Below are 20049 nucleotides of genomic sequence, written 5' to 3'. Positions count from 1 at the left end.
GGTGCACCTTCAGGCTTTGGACGATTTATCTTCAGGTCTGGAGGGGGCGGGCTTTTGCTTGCCCGACCAACGTCCCCTGAAGCCTCCTGAAGGAGCTTTGGAGGACTTAATTTTTTCACCCGCGGGACGAAAAAAACTTTTTGTGAGCAGAGAAAGAAGGCCCTCGTCTTTGACGAGATCCTTTACCTTTAACATTTTGCGGTAAAAAGGTGCCCTTTCCTCCCGTGAGATCCTTAATGATCTCATCTAAGTTGGCTCCAAATAGACGCTCTCCTAAAAAGGGGATATTAGCCAATGCTTTTTTGGAACCTTGGTCGGCTAACCAACCTTTTAGCCACAGTGTACGCCTGAGAACCACTGCTGAAACTGATGCTCGCGCCAATAATGGAGTGGCGTCTAACGCCGCATCACACACAAACTGTAACCCCTGTATCATTTGTTCCAACAAATCTGATACCGCCTGAGGGACTTCTTCTAAGTCCCGGCGCAACCACTTGGTCCATTCAGTTACAGTCTGCGAAACCAGTCCAATAGCAATTATTGGTCTGAAAGCTGATCCAATCAAGGAAAACATGGTGCGAGACATAGCTTCTATCTTGCGATCCACTGGATCTTTAAAAGACGGAGCGTCTTCTAAAGGAATAACCGTGGCTTTATTCAATCTAGCAATTGGTGAATCCACCACAGGTGGTTCTGTCCATTTCTTAATGAGGGTTTCCTCAAACGGATAACGCCTGTTAATGCGTTTAGAAATAGCAGAAGTGCGTTTTGGCAGACTCCATTCTTCTTTGATTGGATTGCCAAAACATTTGGGCAATGGAAAAACCTTCGCTACTTTGATGCGTTTCAGTCCCAAAGGGGATTTCAGTTTCAGCTATTTCCGACGGAATACCCTGTAATCTTAAGGTTTCTTGAACAGATACAATGAGTGCGTTTACCAACGCTTCCTCTTGGGCTATGGCTGATGCCGAAACATCCTCCTCACTGTATGAAGAGACAGTACCCGAGACACCAATCCCAGATGAAGTACCTGCAACTGCAGAAATAGGCTCAGATTCTGAATCCGAAGTTTCAGATAATAAGGGGTTAGGCGGGGGTCGCTTTCTTGCGCCCTGTCCCTGACAAGCCACTTCCACCCGGGACACAAAAGTTTCCATAATAGCTGACAATGATTCAACCGTCAGTGGGGTGCTGGAGGATCCTGCAGACACCTCGAGGGGATCCGGTGGAGATACATGAGTGGCAGGGTCCATGTTAATTCAGGACACCTCTGCCAGAAAAAACAAAAAACTTTTTTTTTTTTTTTTTTTAATAAAGAATTTTTCCAGGACCAGAGATCCCAGCAAGGAACTTAGGTCCTTACTCCTGACTAGACAGAAAAAAACTGATGCCTTGTAGCAGAGAGAGGGAGGATATACCATCTGGGACTGCCCCTAGGGTGGAGCCAGAACGTTTTTTCTTTCTGCCTAGTCCTACTCCTGCAGAGACAACATAACCCAGTTCTTGTGAATCAAGAAGACTACGTCTGTCAATGAGCGACAGAGAAAACATAATTGCAACCACAGGTATCCCATCAAGATATCACAAGGAGATCTGGCCTGGAAACAGTAAGCTAAATTATTACATTCCTGGAACTACCTGTTGAGGGTCGGAACCAGTAAGAGTAAGTTAGCTTAACATAAGAGATGAGATTAAATTGTGTAGTCTCCTTTTTTTCTTTTTCTCAGTTCGGCCCCGCCTCCTCTCGCCTGGTTGGCTCACTGACTTTAACGGCAGCAGGAGCCAATGGCACCGCAGCTGTATCTCAGTCAACCAGAAGGGAGTGTCCCGGAAGGCTGGACAGAGAGGGGGCTTAGGTAAGCATTAGGGGGTGCTGGGGCAGCTGCTGCACACAGAAGGCTTTTTATCTTAATGCATGGAAAGGAAAAAAGGGGAAAGAGTCGAGAGGGGGGGGGGGGGGGGAAGGGAAAGAGTCGAGGGGGGGGGGGGGGGGGAAGAGTCGAGAGGGGGGGAGGGAGGGAAAGAGTCGAGAGGGAGGGGGGAGAAAGGGAAAAGAGTCGAGAGGAGGGGGGAGAAAGGGAAAGGGGGGGGGAGGGAAAAGAGTCGAGGGGGGGGGGGGGGGAAGGGAAAAGAGTCGAGGGGGGGGGGAAGAGTCGAGAGGGGGGGGGGGAGGGAAAAAAAGAGTCAAGAGGGGGGGGGGGGGGAGGGAAAAGAGTACAGGGGGAAAAAAAAAAAAAAAGGGAAAGAGTGGCAGAAAGGAAAAAAAGAAGGAGGAAAGAAAGGATAGGAAAGGCATGTTGGAGCACAACATGGCAGATGTAGCTGTCAGAGCAGACATGAAGTTGTGACCCTGGTCATTAGCCATTGATCTTGAGCTTGTGTGCAGAAGGAAGGTGCCCCCCCCCCCCCCCCCACACCACTAGTTCCCGGTCCTGCCTGTAGCACGTCTGTAGTATTTGACCATTTCTTCAGTAAAATACTGCAGCACTAAATAAGCTAAAAATATTATGTGTGGTTCTTTAGGGTTTTCAGGGGCTACAGCTGGAGCACCTCTATACCTCATAAGTCGAAGATTACCGCTGTTTACAATGTACTGTCTCTATACATTCTCACACATCCCAGTGGCAGACATCTGAATTCATAGGGTGCCATAATGTAGACCTAATGCAAGGTCTCATCCAAGTACTCTTATTCATATACCCTACAGTGAGCTTTGTACAGTACAGAGAGTTAGAATAATCTAATGTTGCAGGAATTTATAGAAATGCACAAAAACTCTAGAGAAACTATAAAAAAAAAAAAAAATAATAGCAAGAAGGGGGTAGCAGCTGCTGCCAATTGCTATATGCTCTAAAAATAAATGCTTTGTTTTCTCTCTGGCATCGGAATACCCAAGTGTTTTACTCCAAGGAAACAAAATGCTGTTATTATTCAAAATAAAGAACATGTCATTTGCCTACTAAGAAAAACAAGTAAAAATGACTGCTAAAGCTCCATTTGCACTTTTTAAAAATGTTCACATTAAAAAAAAAAAAAAAGGACATTCATGTTATGTTGCAATGCATTTACTGTGTATTTGTGCATTTTTTGAATGCATCTCAACAAAGCATAAAAATGGAGATTTAAGTGCCGGTTCACATATGTGCGGCTGCGGAGATCGCATGTAATTCGGAGCGCACTGCTCCTTCATTACATGCGATCGGCTGTGCGGTGCGAATTCAGCCATACACTTTGTATGGCTAAATTCGCACTGCACCCGCACAAAAGACACACAGGACCCTTTTTTTCAGCCGCATCAGGATCGGATTGAACATCGGTTCACACTTGTGCGATCCGATCCTGAGCGAACTGTCAGATCGCACTGCGATATGCGATCAAACTGGGGGTGTCGTTAACATTTAATTGACACCCCCTGCGTATCGCATATGGCAGTGTGAACTGCCAGATGTGCGTTTGCGATGCAGGAACAGGCTGCGAATTCGCAGCCTTCCCGCATCGCACAAGTGTGAACCGGCACTAAACAACCTTATCACACAAGCGATTTGCAGGACCTTTACAAATAAACCAAAAATTTACAATAGTTGATCAATAAAAGTTGCTTCAGACCCCTACATGTGTAGTACCATGGAGGTGCAGTGAAATGGTGTACAACACACAAGCCTGCCGAGCCTTACTGGATTGATTGACATCCATCTAGACATTTCCATATACACAGAACTGTGACATCACTTACGAGTCTCTTCCTTCTCCGACCACCGCCATTCTCTTGCTGTCTTCCGTCCAGGCAATGTCTTTAACAATCCCAGCGAATGGCTGGTATTCATATTTCAGCAGGTGTTCCTTCTGCGTGGTGTCCCAAATTCTTATTTTACCAGTAATGTCTAGCAAACAAGCAAAGAAGAAACATCAGATTATCCCCAAATACAACATTAGAGGATATTTAACCACTTGACCTCCGGAAGATTTACCACCTTCATGACCAGCCAGTTTTCTGAGATACGGCACTGCGTTACTTTAACTGACAATTGCACGGTCATGAGAAGCTGTACCCAAATAAAATTGATGTCTTTTTTTCCCCCCCACAAATAGAGCTTTTATGTGGTATTTGATTACCTCCTTTATTTTTGTTGCGCTACAAAAAATAAAATGAATTCTGGATGCTTGTCCCTGCTTTTCAGAGACTCAGGATCCATGCTTTCCCTCCTGTCAGAACAGCAATCTGCCTTGTTTACATAGGCAGACCGCTGTTCTGCCTCTCTGCTCTATCATCGGTGGGTGCCAGCAGACAGATCACAGTACCCATCGATAGGCCCTCACCGGCCGCATGCATGCCCCCTACCCGGGACAGTTGGATCATTCATAAATTATATAGATTAATTCATTTATTTGGGATCGACTGATTTTCGGCAAAGCAAGGTGACCAATCTTGCCGACATTTCGGGAAAGGGCTTGTACCGGAGTGATGCCTGCAGCTAGAGGCATCACCCCGGTACCGGCGTCCATAGCCGACTGTCGACCGTCTTGTAAAGACAACCGATGTGGCTGAAATGCAGCTCGGTCGTCAGCGGGAGTGGACGTCCCCCCCCCCACCCCCACCCCCTTCCATGGCTCGCCCAGGCAACCAGCCTGCACACATTAGGCTCGGATCTTGTCTCCATGCAAAAACCCGGAAGTGATGTCATGCTTTTAAGTGCAGAGGAGGGGTTTGGGGTCTTTTAGACATATACAGACACATTTATAAACACACGCAGTATCTCACAAAAGTGAGTAAACACCCTCACATTTTTGTAAATATTTTATGTGACAAAACTAAAGAAATGACACTTTGCTACAAAGTAAAATAGTGAGAGTACAGATTGTATAACAGTGTACTTTTGCTGTCCCCTCAAAATAATTCAACACAGCCATTGATGTCTAAACCGCTGGCAACAAAAGTGAGTACACCCCTAAATGAAAATGTCCAAATTGTGCCCAATTAGCCATTTTCCCTCCCTAGTGTCACAAGGTCTCAGGTGTGAATGGGAAGCAGGTGTGGTAAATTTGGTGTTATCGCTCTCACTCTCTCATACTGTACACTGGAAGTTCAACATGGCATCTCATGGCAAAGAAATCTGAGGATCTGAAAAAAAGAATTGTTGCTCTACATAAAGATGGCCTAGACTATAAGAAGATTGTCAAGACCCTGAAACTGAGCTGCAGCACGGTGACCAAGACTAGACAGTGGTTTGACAGGTTCCATTCAGAACAGGCCTCGCCATGGTGGACCAAAGAAGTTGAGTGCACATGCTCAGCATCATAGCCAGAGGTTGTCTTTAGGAAATAGATGTATGAGTACTGTCAGCATTGCTGCTAAGGTTAAAGGGGTGGGGGGTCAGTCTGTCAGTCAGTGCTCCAACCATACGCCGCACACTGCATCAAATTGGTGTGCATGGGTGTCGTCCCAGAAGGAAACCTCTTAAGATGATGCACAAGAAAGCCTGCAAACAGTTTGCTGAAGACAAGCAGACTAAGGACATGGATTACTGGAACCATGTCCTGTGGTCTGATGAGACCAAGATAAACCTATTTGGTTCAGATTGTGTCAGGTAAAGACTACAAAGACAAGTGTGTCTTGCCTACAGTCACGCATGGTGGTGGGAGTGTCATGGTCTGGGGCTGCATGAGTGCTGCTGGAACTGGGGAGCTACAGTCAATTGAGGGAACCCTGAATGACAACATGTAATGTGACATACTGAAGCAAAGCATGATTCTCCCCCCCCCCCCCCTTTGGAGACTGGGCCGCAGGGCAGTATTCCAACATGATAACGACCCCAAACACACCTCCAATACGACCACTGCCTTGCTAAAGAAGCTGAGGGTAAAGGTGATGGACTGGCCAAGCATGTCTCCAGACCTAAACCCTGTTGAGCACCTGTGGAGCATCCTCAAATGGAAGTTGGAGGAGCGCAAGGTCTCCAACATCCACCAGCTCCGTGATGTAATCATGGAGGAGTGGAAGAGGCATGGAGGAGTGGAAGAGGACTCTAGTGGCAACCTGTGAAGCTCTGGTGAACTCCGTGCCCAAGAGGGTTAAGGCAGTGCTGGAAAATAATGGTGGTACCACAAAATAGAGATTTTTGGGCCCAATTTGGACATTTTGGCTTAGGAGTGTACTCACTTTTGTTGCCAGCGGTTTAGACATTAATGACCGTGTTGAATTATTTTGAGGGGACAGCAAATTTACACTGTTATACAAGCTGTACACTCACTACTTTACATTGTAGAAAAGTGTCATTTCTTCAGTGTTGTCACATGAAAAGATAATAAAAAAAGATAAAATATTTACAAAAATGTGAGGGGTGTACTCACTTTTGTGAGATACTGTGTGTGTGTGTGTGTGTGTGTGTGTGTGTGTGTGTGTGTGTGTGTGTGTGTGTGTGTGTGTGTGTGTGTGTGTGTGTGCATTTATGTGATCCGGCGCACAGGTGCCGTTTTGCAGAGTGAAAATTTAGAAGTATGGCCCAATAGTCACAGGATGACGACATCTTCCATCCCAGGCTTCTCAATGTATAGAACTTGGGTGGCTCCTGCAGGGCTAGACATTGTTAGCTGCTTTTAGGAAGCAGGACTGAAAGGGCTTTCACACCAGTGCCTTTGGTTCTGATCATCAGGGGACCTGTGAGTTGGTCCCTTTCTGAGCAAAGCCAGGTGGATGACACCAGTTTATGCAGAGAAGACCACAGACAGACCCCGCTCTACTCTATGGCTGGCAGTAAACAGACTCCACTCTGTTTACAACCTGCAGCCGCCGATCTGGTCCACCCAAACAGAAGGACGTAGTCCTCCATTTTTTTTTTTTTAGCAGGCCTGATCACACCCAGATATAGGTGGGTTAAAACAGCATAAGGAATGCATGGACATTCCGATCAGGTCCACCTAATAAACTGACTAGAGGATCACCCGTGTGAAAGGGCCGAAGTGGTTTGCCAAGCAGGACATCTGCACTGATCATCTGATTGCCCTGGAGGCAATTTTAATATTCCCTGGAGCAACTACCCCTGGTGTTAATAAAATATTAGTCTCTAGGTATATTCTGTGTAATTAGGAATGCATCTTGCTTTTTTTTGTTTTTTTTTTTTTACAATCCACTGAGCTGGTCAGAAATGGTTCATGAAGGAGTCTATGCCACAAGAACACACCAGGATTTATGCCACACAAGCACAGTGCACTATGAGCTCAGCACCATGGCAACAGAGGAGAGAATATGCAGTGTTGGCATCTGAGAGAGCTTGCTCTTGCAATGGCAGAGGAGAGCATCAATGGCCGGAGTGCCATAGCAACATCCAGGATGGGGGGGGGACTTTAGGCAGGCTTCTGGAGCTACAAATACTGGTGCTCACCTCCGTCATTATAAGAACGCAGTCTCTACGATTCAAACACCATTAATACATTCTCTCTAGTTTCTACAGTGCCCAGCTCAATGCCATGACAACAGGGTAGATAGTGCACCTGCCACATGTGAATCCAAGAGAGATGCCCACCACAAGCACTCGGAAAATAAATGCCACACATGTGCTGTGCACCATCAACCCCGTTACCATGATGGTGAGCTCATCGCCGTCAACAGGGAAGAAAGTGCATTTGCAGTGTTTAAATCCGAGGGAGCGGACATCGGGTGATGGTGGAGGAGGTGAGCAACAATGGCTAATGCCCCATAGCAATGTCCTAGCAAGAGGGCAGGCCAGGGAACACCGCTATGGGGAGTTTTTTATGGTAGGCAGTATGGCGCTCATAGGTAGTGCTAGGAAGTGTCAGCTGAAATACGGGATTAGGGCGTGTATCCTAGGTGGATAACCAGGATACAGGTCAGCGTGATGACAGTATGCTGTGATGGGTTAGCACAAGGGGGGGGGGGGGGGATTTTAGAGTCCATGTGCAGGTCCCTGAAGTAAAAAAAAGAAAGTTAAATTGACCTGGAATCCAGTGGGGGATGAACAGGCACAGAGTGGATCCAGGAGTGGATGGATGGATCGAAGGGCACTCAGGGCTGCTGACCGGAGGAGTGAAGTCAACTATGCAGAAAGTAAAAGGGGAAAAGCGCCTCTTGAGTGTGGTAAAAGTTATTTTTATTACAGAAACAATGTAGTGACTTCTAGGTAAGAAGGTTCACGAGTCAGTACGTGACGCTCCGAGGGCGGCTGATTGGTTACTGCAGCATCCAGGTGTCCAGGCAGTCACTAGGTGTCCGGGGGACTGAAGAGGCCAGCTCTTGCCTTCCGGATCTCAAAGGACAGCGATGAGGAGGCTGGTGCGGCGGCGTCTGACGTCACGGGAGTGTAGATGGGAAGTGTGGGCAGTCTGGGCTCACAACGCGTTTTGGAGCATGCGCGGATGTCCGATCCTGGGCATGCGCACTCCTTTGTCTAGTGTCTTGTGTGAAAAGCGTTGTGAGCCCAGCCTCCTCATCGCTGTCCTAAGAGATCCGGAAGGCAAGAGCTGGCCTCTTCAGTCCCCCGGACACCTAGTGACTGCCTGGACACCTGGATGCTGCAGTAACCAATCAGCCGCCCTCGGAGCGTCACGTACTGACTCGCGAACCTTCTTACCTAGATGTAAGTCACTACATTATTTCTGTAATAAAAATAACTTACCACACTCAAGAGGCGCTTTCCCCTTCTTTTACTTATGGGGAGTTTTTGGTGGACAGGTTTCCGGAGGGGTACATAATTCAATATTGCTAGTAGGAGCAATGTTTGTTTTTTTTTTTTTATCTACAGGGACAGATTTATGGTAAAGAGGACTGACCCTTTTAGTAAAGAGCACACCACCCGTGCCCCCCCCCCCCCCCCTCCAATCCTGAAATCAGCAGGGTGAGGTGAGGAGACCTGGCCTGACAGAACACCCACAGCCACTGTACTATGTTTACACATAAGGAATAAAAATGTGTATTTAGCTATCTGCATGGAATACACTTCCTTCCCCCTCCCCCTGATCCATCCCACTCCCTGGCCGACATGCACAGTGCTAGCCTTCACATACCGGGGGACCATTGAAAACCCATCCATGACATTACCTTGCCATGTTGTGAAGCACCTCCGAAGGGGGGGGGGGGGGGGGGGGAGTATTCTGAGTAGTAGGGTGTGTCCCTGGAGGGAGTAACCAGCGTAGGCAGTGATGGGATGGGGTGGGGTTAGAAGGACAGAGGGACTGATGCTGCATGCTGTGGTCCCCTCCTCCGCACTCTGTTACCTGCGGAAACCAGATTTGTGCTGCAAGCAGCTCGGGCCCTCAATCAGCGGTGCCCCTTCCAATGCCACGCTGGTAGCTCGGCTTCTGGCACAGGGCAGCTTCCCCTTTTGAGCCATGTTAAAGACGGCCCTAACTGAAGAATCCTTTCCATATGTGGAGATAAAATCTCTTTTGCTCCAGACAAAGAATGCCCCCTTATCCTTACCTGAAAGTGAATAAATCTACACTAAGTTTGCTATATAGACCTCTTTTGTATTCATACATGGTGATAACATTCACATTCTTCATTAATCACCACTTCTCAAGAGAGAATATTGTGCCTCAATAATCAAATGATACCAAATTACACAGAGGATTGCATGAACCATTCCATGTACAACAAATTCAAGCGATACAACCTCACAGACCACAGCTCATCTTTTCACATACAATTGGGTCCTACTGTACAACAGTTAGCAAATAGACTTTAGTGCACAAAGAATCGTGAGCAGAGGCTCAACCATCTTCTACAAGGACCTCCAGAAGTAGGGACCCAAGCATGTTATTACACATTGGCTTTCTAGTCTTCTTGAGCATTTCCAAAAATTTTCAAACATTAAAAGCATAATACAACACAATAAAAACACTAAGGTCAGAGATGGAGGGGTCATTCATTGCTGCTATACAGCCACATTTCTTTGCACTGGTAAACAAGTCATAGATAAAAGCTATGGAAGGATACAACTGTCTAAAGTTGGCCTAACATGGAACAAAATTTGTTCAGATTAGCAAGAAGCGGCTGGTTTAAATTCACGTATGGGCAGGGAGGGTGTACAGAAGGTGATCTATAAAAATCGATCGATTACTGTACAACCGCCCTGTCGGACTATACCCACTCAATCTGCACTGAAGGCTATAGTCTGCAACGCTGACCATTATATTCTGACAGCAGGGAAGTATCTCCGTTGTTGGAATACAATAGCTTGGCAGGAGGAATTCCCCGATCCAAAACAATTGTGTGAATGGTGAAATGGAGTCCATTTTTTTTTCTTTCAATCTGCTAGTTGAACAAAAAAAAACTGACTCGTCTATGAACTGCCTAATAGAAGAAGAAGTGCTTAGACCAGACAGCACATAGCTGGTTCATTTATTGTTTTTATATTTCAATACACTTTAGCAAAGTCTAAGTAAAAAGCAACTTTAAATTGTTTTCGGGTTCAAGGGCTTCTATTTATTAACTAATAGCTTTAGCTACAGACAATCAAGAATGCTTTTGGCATCTGCACCGGCAAGTATATCCCGTAACACAAATGGCTGCCTTAGGCAAACACTCTTGCTCAGGCCTGTGATCACAAGGCTTTCTAACTTGCCCAATGACTTTCAGCCCATGAAGTCTGTGGCCATCCACAGATATTAGACTATTTGCTTATCTAGCTGTCAGATTGTCTTATAATACCTATGAACAATGTTTTACTGGCTCTCTCTGCTACAAAAACTATGTAAATCTGCATAGTCATAACCCCTTTCATATCTTCCCTGGCTGCAGAGCTAGAGTTTCTTGCAGGAAGTGTAGGCGCAGCTTTTGTGTTTCTTCTATAGCTGGAAGCCACAGCAAGCGATATTTCCCAATTCTGTAACCTAAAATAAGATCTCACAATATCTAACTCACCATAATAAATGCTGTACGATAATTGCCACTATACACAAAATGTAACCTCTCAGAAAATAATTTGAAGATAACCTACCTCCAGATGCAATGTAGAATCCACTGGGAGCATATTTGGCAACCACCACCTGATGGGCATGTTCAGTGTAGACATCGGCAATGGCTGGGTTCTGTCAAGAAACCACAAAGGGAATATCTACAATGTAAATTTAGATATGGCACACTACAGGGTGAGCAGCTGCGAAAACATTGTGTAATACATTTTACAGCATTTAGTAACAAAGGTCTTGTGAACAGCAATAAATACCTGGTTCCAATCACGCCTCAAAGAGTGGAAAGATTCTATGCATACAAACCGAGATATCGAATGCAGTGAAATAGAATCACAAAAAATGTGTGGTTCTTTTTTTGCCCCACATTTTGAGATCACTTAAACCCAACTTATACCACATCCATATGGAGTGCCCAGTTAGATCACTTAAAATGTCAGTAAACCTCCATCAGACAAAAAAAAAAAAAAAAAAAAACACATCAATAAATAGTGTATTACATGCTGTTCATACTCGCTCTAACTTCTAACTATGGAATTTGTTTCCTGTATTCTGCTGCTCCCCACCTTCTGTTCATGTCCCCAATTAAACTAGGGGATTTTGCAGCTGTGGTGGCAAATCTGCACATGCTCAGTTTGAGCGTTTCCTCCCTATCACATCTGGGCAGCCCATGTGACTAAAGAATCCCACATGTGGGTGTATACACAATGATAAATGATAGCTCACTCCATCCTTCTCTATGCCCGCTAACCAGCTAAACACAATGGGGGTGGGAAATCATGTAGATTGGAGGAGGCTTCACCTCCCTCTTATTCTAAGGCACAGGCTGCAGGAGAGCGACACAGCCTGTGACTGGCAGAAATCTGCCCACACCATGTTATTGCCAAAAAATAAAATGTGATTTTATATATATATATATATATACACACACACACATATAAAAAGAAAAAAAAATTCCAAGTAATACCAAAAATTTGCACGTATTTCTAGTATGTGGTTTAGAAAATTCTTCCTGTGTAGGTTCTAAGAGGTAGCAACTAACCAGGAATAACTGCCGTCCCAATTAAGAGAACAGCAGACACGCTTTATGTAATCCCTCTATGGCATGATCACCAAGGTCCAGTAATCAACTATATTCACTCCTCAGGGCACCGTGATGTCACAGCATACAGATTACCATGAAGGCAAAAAGATCTTATAGTGCAGTAATTAAAAAAAAAAAAAAAAACCTGTGCAAAGAGTGTGAGGATCATGATATGCTTGTGCTCCAAAATTCCTCCTCTCCATGCAACGCACACTCACCAGAACTAAATATGCTGCCATAAAGTGCACAGCTAACACACTTTTTAAGGTAAATGCATCAGTGGGTGAAAAGCAAACATCAAGCGTGATCCAGGGTTCCTTCCACTTACTCACCAAAATCAATGCGCTGACATTCAGAGCACATTTTACACGGTGGATGGATTTAAGCCAAAAACGGCAAACTCCTTCAGTGGGATCCTCTCCTCCTTTTCTTAAGAGGACACTTAGACAGCTTATCTGGTCAAGCAACACCACTGAAAACATGGATGGATTGATAATAGTGTACTTAACTGAATGCAGCAGCAAAAGCAGTTACACACAACAGTGGTGTTGTGCAAGTAGTAATACAAGAGCTCCGCTCATTCACTTGCATCAAGAACCTTGCCACCTCCGAGACCAGCATGGCGTCATATAGACCGCTCCGCCCTAGTAATTTCCCAAACCCCTGAGGATGCACATTTTTTGTGAGTGAGCACTGCATGAGAAGGAACCCTGGATAGACAGGCTGGGAAAGATCTGGGTCATGTGACAGCTGTATATCAATACGGGGAAAAAAAAAAAAAAAATAAAATATTCACACACACGCAACAACCCATTAAAAGCTCTTCTTACTTTCCTAAGCTGCGGTCACATGATGCTGCAGTGCAGATCCTTCGCTCTTTTTAAAGTTCACATTTGATAGTGTCCTCCTTCAGCTACCCAATTACTACCTGCATGATGTGGGCACTTCCTATTGGTTGTCCATTAATGAAGTTCTCTCAAGATCCAGGGAGGAGAGGTGACCAGTATGAAAGGACTGTAAGGCACTAGCCAGAGTAGAATCGCTGTGTCAACAGTTCCTTGTACCCTAAAAAGGCACTACCAAGGTGCCTGGTTGGCAACCAGAGGCAAATATAAAAATTGCTTTACCAGGTAAGAAAAAAATTAAATACAAAATTACCCATACTGGTTGGGTGGTTCATATTTTGACCAGTGTGGGGCTTTAAGAAATCAACTTCATGTACACAATCTCAAAGTTTTAATGTGGAAAACATTGTTTCGATCCATGGTTTGTGCTCAAGTAGATGGGGGCTGCCTTTTTGAACCACTTATTTCACTGGGGATTGAATACAACAGACTCTGTAATAAGTGATTGAGATCATTTAATCTTAGTCAACCTTGGGAGAATTTTTCCTAACCCAAAAAGGTACATTACTAATAAAGTGATTTAATATAGTGGACAGGTGCTCCATTGGAAAAAAAAAGGAAGATGTAAACCTTAACCACTTGCCTTCTGTGCACTTAAACCCCCTTCCCATCCAGACCAATTTTTAGCTTTCAGTGCTCTCACACTTTGAATGACAATTGCGCTGTCATGCTACACTGTACCCATATGAAATTTTTATCATTTTTTCACACAAATAGAGCTTTCCTTTGGTGGTATTTAATCATCTCTGGGTTTTTTTTATTTCTTACAAAAGAAAAAAGACAGAAAATATTGAAAAAAAAAAAAGTTTCTTATTTTCTGCGAGTAAATTTTGAAAATAAATAAAATTTTCTCCTTCACTGATGTGCGCTGATGAGGTGGCACTGATGAGGAGGTATTAATATGCTGCACTGATAGGCAGCACTGAGAGGCGGCACTGATGGGCACTGACGGGTGGCACCATCAGTGCCCACACTCAGTGCCCATAGTGCTGCCAGTCAGTGCTCATCGGTGCCTAGATGAGCAGGCACTGATGGGCACTGACTGGCAGCACTATGGGCACTGATTGTGGGCACTTAGTGTATTTTATTTACCTTGTGTAATCAGGGCACTGGTGATCAGTGCCCTGATTACATTCCTCTGTGTCCCCGAACGGTTGATCAGCTCTGCTCCTTCCTCACATGCAGTCTCTGTGTGAGGAAGGAGAGCTGGCGATGAGAGATGATCTCATGTTTACATAGGAGATCATCTATCATTGCATGGGCCGATCACGTGGTAAATGGCTGCTGTGATTGGCCATTTACCACGATCTGTGATTGGCTGTGTCCAAGGGACACGGCCGACACAGATTTTCCCCGATGCGCGCTCGCCGTTTAAAGACAGCCTCCCGGAAATTCGAGTCCGCGCTGTAGCCATACTTCGGCTATAGCGCGGATAGGAAGAAGTTAAAGAGGAAGTAAACCCTCCTCTGCAAGTTGTACCTATAGGTAACCCTATGATAAGGCTTACCTATAGGTACTGTAAATATCTCCTAAACATGTATAGTTTAGGAGATATTTACCTTACATGCAGCCAGTGACGTCACTGGCGCATGCGCTCTGAAGGAACGGCCGCTGGTGCCGTTCCTTCAGAGCCCCATGCCGTGACCGTTGTCTCCCGCGCACGTGAGTGACGTCACCGCGGCTCCGGCCAATCAGATAGCCGGATGCGCGATCCCGGAAGACGGTAAGCGAGCGGCACGGCAGGGGCTCGTTCTAATGTAAGTATTTCATAATGAGCTAGTATGCGCTGCATACTAGCTCATTATGTGTTTCTCTTTCAGGGTTAAAGAAAGAAGAAAAAAAAAAAAAAACAATCGGGTTTACAACCTCTAAGATATACAGACCTTTAGGCATGGCTCAGTTCATACCTTTGTAGTCCCTAAAAATTTACACCTTCCTTGTTGTTGCAATGAGAAGTCATCCTGCTGCATAACTGGTAAAAAACTTTCCTTCTGTCTCCTTGAACAGTACAGCTCCCACTGTAGGGCAAATCACCCAAATCAGGGAAGCTGGTATAACAGAGACCGATGTGGTGGGTGCGTCTCGCTCGCTCAATCTGCTTTGCCCTTCACAAGACACAACCTGTAATGATGCTGTTAGCGGTGCTTCATGAGTGGTAAAGCAGAGAGAAATCCGAGACAGGACACCTACCCTGGTGTCTTATACCAGCCTTGCCAACTGGCAGCTGTACTACCCGGGGAGACAAAAAGGAGGCCTTAAAGTGGTTGCAAGCCTCAGTCATGGAATCTGAGCAAAGCACATAGAGTGACTAAAAGTATTCATACCCCTATACATTTTCCCCATTGTGTCAGGTTACAACCAAAAACAAAATGTATTTTAATGGGATTTTATGTGATAATCCAACACAAAGTGGCAAAGAATTGTGAAGTGGAAGGAAAATAAGGGATTTTCAAAATGTTTACAAATGCATGCCACACTTTTCAGATATTGATTTGTAATTCAGTCCCCTTAAAGAGGAAGTAAACCCTCCTCTGACACTTGTACCTATAGGTAAGCCTATATTAAGTCTTACCTATAGGTACTGTAAATATCTCCTAAACTTGCACCGTTTAGGAGATATTTACCTTACTTGCAGCCAGTGACGTCACTGGCGCATGCGCTCTGAAGGAACGGCCGCTGGTGCCGTTCCTTCAGAGCCCCATGCCGTGACCGTTGTCTCCCGCGCACGTGAGTGACGTCACCGCGGCTCCGGCCAATCAGATAGCCGGATGCGCGATCCCGGAAGACGGTAAGCGAGCGGCACGGCAGGGGCTCGTTCTAATGTAAGTATTTCATAATGAGCTAGTATGCATACTAGCTCATGGGTTTCTCTTTCAGGTTGCAGCAAAAAAAAAAAAAAAAAGTTTCATGGGTTTACAACCTCTTTAAGGCTTGGTTCACATTGGTGCAATGCGGGAAACCCTGCAAATCCACTGCAAGTTCCCGCATCGCACCTGACTTTCAGGCAGATCACACTGCCATATGCGAACCGCTGGGAGCGTCAATACAAAGTTAATGACACCCCCAGATCAGTTCGCATATCGCAGTGCGAACTGTTAATTCAGACAGGAATCGGATCGACTGGGTGTGATTAGGTTTGTTAGAGAACCTTGGTGAACAAACCGCATCATGAAGGTCAAGGAACACACCATACAGGTCAGGGATAAAGTTGTGGAGAAGTTTAAAGCAGGGTTAGGTTATCAAAAAAAAAAAAAAAATCTCACTCAGTGTTACTCAAGAACTCAACATGCATATTCATTAAATTGGAGAGCAAGATGTCCTGCCTGCCAGAAGATGCTCCTATGGGCATCTTGTGTTTTTCCTGCCTCTAAACTCCCTTGCACTTTATCCTATATATATATATATATATATATATATATATATATCACACACAGACGCACAGACTTTCAGCAGCGTTTAGTGGCAGAAGCGTTTAGGCTGGGTTCACACTGCTGTGCGGTGCAGCTCACAGCAGGGGTCCAATGCAACTCTGTTCTCCATTTCAGGGACAAATCAGGCCCAAGTTTTTGCCTGAATTTGGATCTGAAACTAAGCCAAAGATGCACAGACCCCAGTGCAATCCGCTCCGCAGCCGCCCCGAAGAGGTGTGAACCGGCTCCATTGACAGCTGGACACTCTCCAGTCATGCAAATTGGATGAGAGTTTCGCACTAGTGTGAGCCCAGCCTTAGAAGCAGGAAAAAAACACTCTGCCCAGGAGCAGCAGAGTTTGGAACAGAAAAAAACGCCTGTAAACGTGTCTAAAATGCACCGAAGCGTGTGTTAACGCTGGGCATGTTTAGCGCTTCAGCATTAAATCAATTCAAAGTCCAAAATAAATTATTCTGGCCAATGATATGAATGCTGAAGTGCTTGAGACCTGTAAACTCAAACGCTTGTAAAAGGGTTAAACACTTACAAGTGTCAGGCTTTTTTTTTTTTTTTCAAAAAAAAAAAAAAACCCTGCTGGCTTCTAGGGGAAAATTCTGTGTGCATGAGGCCTTAGTGAATTAACATCTAGTTCCTGCCTGAGATCCAAAAACAACCCTCTTGAAAGAAGTCTCTCATTAACCACTTTCTGCCCACCATATAGCAAAATGATGGCCGGGAAGTGGTTGCTCTACCCTGACTGGCCGTCATACGACTTCCAGCTGGATAGACCACTCTGCGCGCACCCGGGGTGCATTGTGTCACTGACTCACCGCATCTCCGATCCCGGTAAAGAGCCTAATGACTTAGGCTCTTTACCATGTGACCAGCTGTGATTGGACGAATAGTAAATAGGAAGTGCTGTTGATCGGCGGCTCTCCTGACCGGGGGGGTGGGGGTCTGTGCTGGTAATTAGAGCATTGATTACCAGTGCAGACCCTTGGGGGATGCCACTAGAGATTGCCCACCCATGGTCGCCAGGGATGCCCACCCATGACCACCAGGGATGCCAATCAGGGCTCAGGGACCCTTTCAGTGCCCTCCCCATAAGAGCTGCCCATGATTGCCATCTATCAGTGCCGCTCACCAGTGCCCATTGTCCATAAGTGCAGGAAAAAAAAAAAACAACACGTTCCATTTACAAAATTTTATAACAAACAAAAACATTTTTTCAAACTTTTTTTGCTACACAAATACTGAGAAAAAAAAATGACAAATTTGGTTTAGGTACAGTGTTGCATGACTGCACAATTGTCATTCAAAACGCGACAGCGCTAAAAGCTGAAAATTGTCCTGGGCAGGAAGGGGGTGAAAGTGCCCTGTATTGAAGTGGTTAAACAAAAATGTGATAAAAAGGCTCTGATGGAAGCAGTCATTCCCCGAATAGGGCGTGACATAATAGCACTTTGACCGATCACCTTCACTGATATTTCCGCTATAGACACCTCAAACGCTGAACCTGTATAACCACTTTTTTTTTTTTTTTTTAAAAGAAATTTTTTTACCCTGGTCTCAGCCACTATTCACATTAACATCCTGGGACAAGAGGCCCAACGAGACACAAGTAGCTCCTACATTGCTGCCGATTGCACAACACAGTAGATGTGCATATATTTAAACCATTGTGACAAGTACTAATAAAGCATGTAAGGACATAATCAATACAAAGTGTAGACATGTAGAAAAGCTCGACTTCGTCAGTGATTTATTGAAGCTAGAACTATTCACTTGCATTTTTTGCGCTCTCCATCAAAGTAGAACTTCAGGCAAAAACTAAAAGCACAGCTGAATTACATTTATAGAAGCGGTTTTAAAAAGACACTGCACTAAACATTTAGGGGAGAAAAAAAAAAAAAAAAAAAAAAAAAAAAAGGAGTTTGCTGCAAAGGAAGACCCAGCAAATCCACCTCTCCAGTGGCCCATATATTCTACAATCATTCCATGCCAACACTGCAGCCTCAGTTAAAGTTACAAGTAATGTTACACCAATACAGTTTCATCGGTGAGTAGAGTACGATGTCATTTTCTTTAGGGTCTTTATTTGAGGCCATATAAAATGAATCAGTTTCAGGATTTGCAGCATTTGCAGGAATACTTGTACAAATGCTTAGTATCAGCACCCATACAGATATAACCCTACCTACAAGCACTCAGCATTTAAAGCAATATCGAATCCCTGCGTACCCTGATGTGCATTGTGGTTCCATGCTCTGAGCCCTGCATGACATAGCAATGAAGTAGGGGTGGGAGAGTAGAACTACAACACCCTGCGTGCAGACGTAATAGCCACCAAGAAGGCTACCTACTGGGACAATGTAAGCAGAGGAATCTTGCAAATATTTTCAAAAAAGGCGGTTTCTGAAGAACCGACAGCACCACGTTGAGATCCTACAAGGGCAGAGGACACCGCACAGGGGGAGCCAAGTGGCAAACCCCCTGGACAAAAAAGGTGCAAACTAAATAATGCGAAGCCAAAAGAACTTTGAAAGAAAAACCTGCCACTTAAATGGTACCCAAGGCCAGACGCTGTTCCACACCTCTTTGGAGGAATGCCAAAATTCAAGCCACCAAAAAGAAACGGGGAGAAACCCCCAGAGACTCACACCACGCAATGTACGACTTCCAGACGCAATGATAAATATTCCTAGAGGTATATTTTCTAGCGTCTAACAGCGTGGGAATCACTGATTCAGACAACCCTCTATCCTTTAGTATCTGGCTTTCAATAGCTAAATCGTTAAAAGCCAGTGACTGTAAAGCAGGATGGAAGATAGGCCCTTGAGCCAATAGGTCTTCTCTGAGAGGGAGTCTCCAAGGGACATTGGCAACCAGCCGTACTGGATCAGAGTACCAAGACCGGCGAGGCCAGTCTGGGGCCACTAGGATGACCAAAATTCCTTCTGCCTCGATTCTTTGCAGAAGTTTTAGAGGGGGAAAGACTTATATCAGACGATACCGGCCCCAAGGAGCCACCAGTGCATCTGTGGCGGCAGCCAAAGGATACCGAGGCCTTGCCTCAAACCTCTGTACCTTCCTGTTGAGATGAGAGGCCAAAAAGGTCCACCTTGGGAGTTCCCCACCGGAGACAGAGCTTATGAAACACCTCCGGATGAAGTGACCATTCTCCCTGGTCCAACGCCTGCCGACTGAGGTAATCCACCTGCCAATTTTCAACCCCTGGAATATGCACGGCAGAGAGGGCTGGAACTAAACATTTTGCCCACCTTAGAATGCTGGCTACTTCCCAAGACACTAGGACACTTTTTGTGCCCCTTTGATGATTAACATAGGCCATGGCATTGTCCGATTGAATCCTTACCAGGCACCCCTGCAGATGATGCGTCCAATGGGACAGAGTCTGTTCGCCCATAGTTACAGTATATTGATTGGTAGTCTGGACTTCTCCAGAGTTCAAACCCCCTGAGCACAATCCGTGCCCAAGACGCCTCCCTACCTGGACAGGCTGGTCAAAGAGTGAAGCCACCAGATCAGGGACCCTCTCGTACCCCGGCTCAACGGGATCAAATTGTCTAGAGAGTGGATTCTTTTTCCACTTGGCAAGAACCTCTCTTTGCAGAGGTCTCGTGTGGAACTGTACAAACGGAACCGCCTTGAAGGTGGAAACCATCAGACCCAGCACTCGCATGCAAGTTCTGAGAGATCACCGACT

At 45.4% G+C, this 20049-nt stretch overlaps 1 protein-coding gene across 1 annotated transcript in view; it reads right to left on the bottom strand.

Moving 5' to 3' along the window:
- Window positions 1-20049, bottom strand: part of WDR1 (WD repeat domain 1) — a 123948-nt gene that overhangs the window by 81038 nt on the left and 22861 nt on the right. The window contains exons 3-4 of the mRNA XM_082252461.1: window positions 10953-11043; window positions 3734-3881 (exon numbers count right to left, since the gene is read on the bottom strand). Coding sequence (XP_082108587.1) covers window positions 3734-3881; window positions 10953-11043 — 239 coding nt within the window. The remainder of the gene's footprint in view (window positions 1-3733; window positions 3882-10952; window positions 11044-20049) is intronic.

This window comes from Pelophylax lessonae (assembly GCF_965119305.1).
Source record: "Pelophylax lessonae genome assembly, chromosome: 1".
In the NCBI taxonomy this organism is placed as follows: domain Eukaryota; kingdom Metazoa; phylum Chordata; class Amphibia; order Anura; family Ranidae; genus Pelophylax; species Pelophylax lessonae.
The sequence above is the reverse complement of the archived record's forward strand: the minus strand, read 5'-3'. Positions and strand labels throughout refer to the sequence as shown.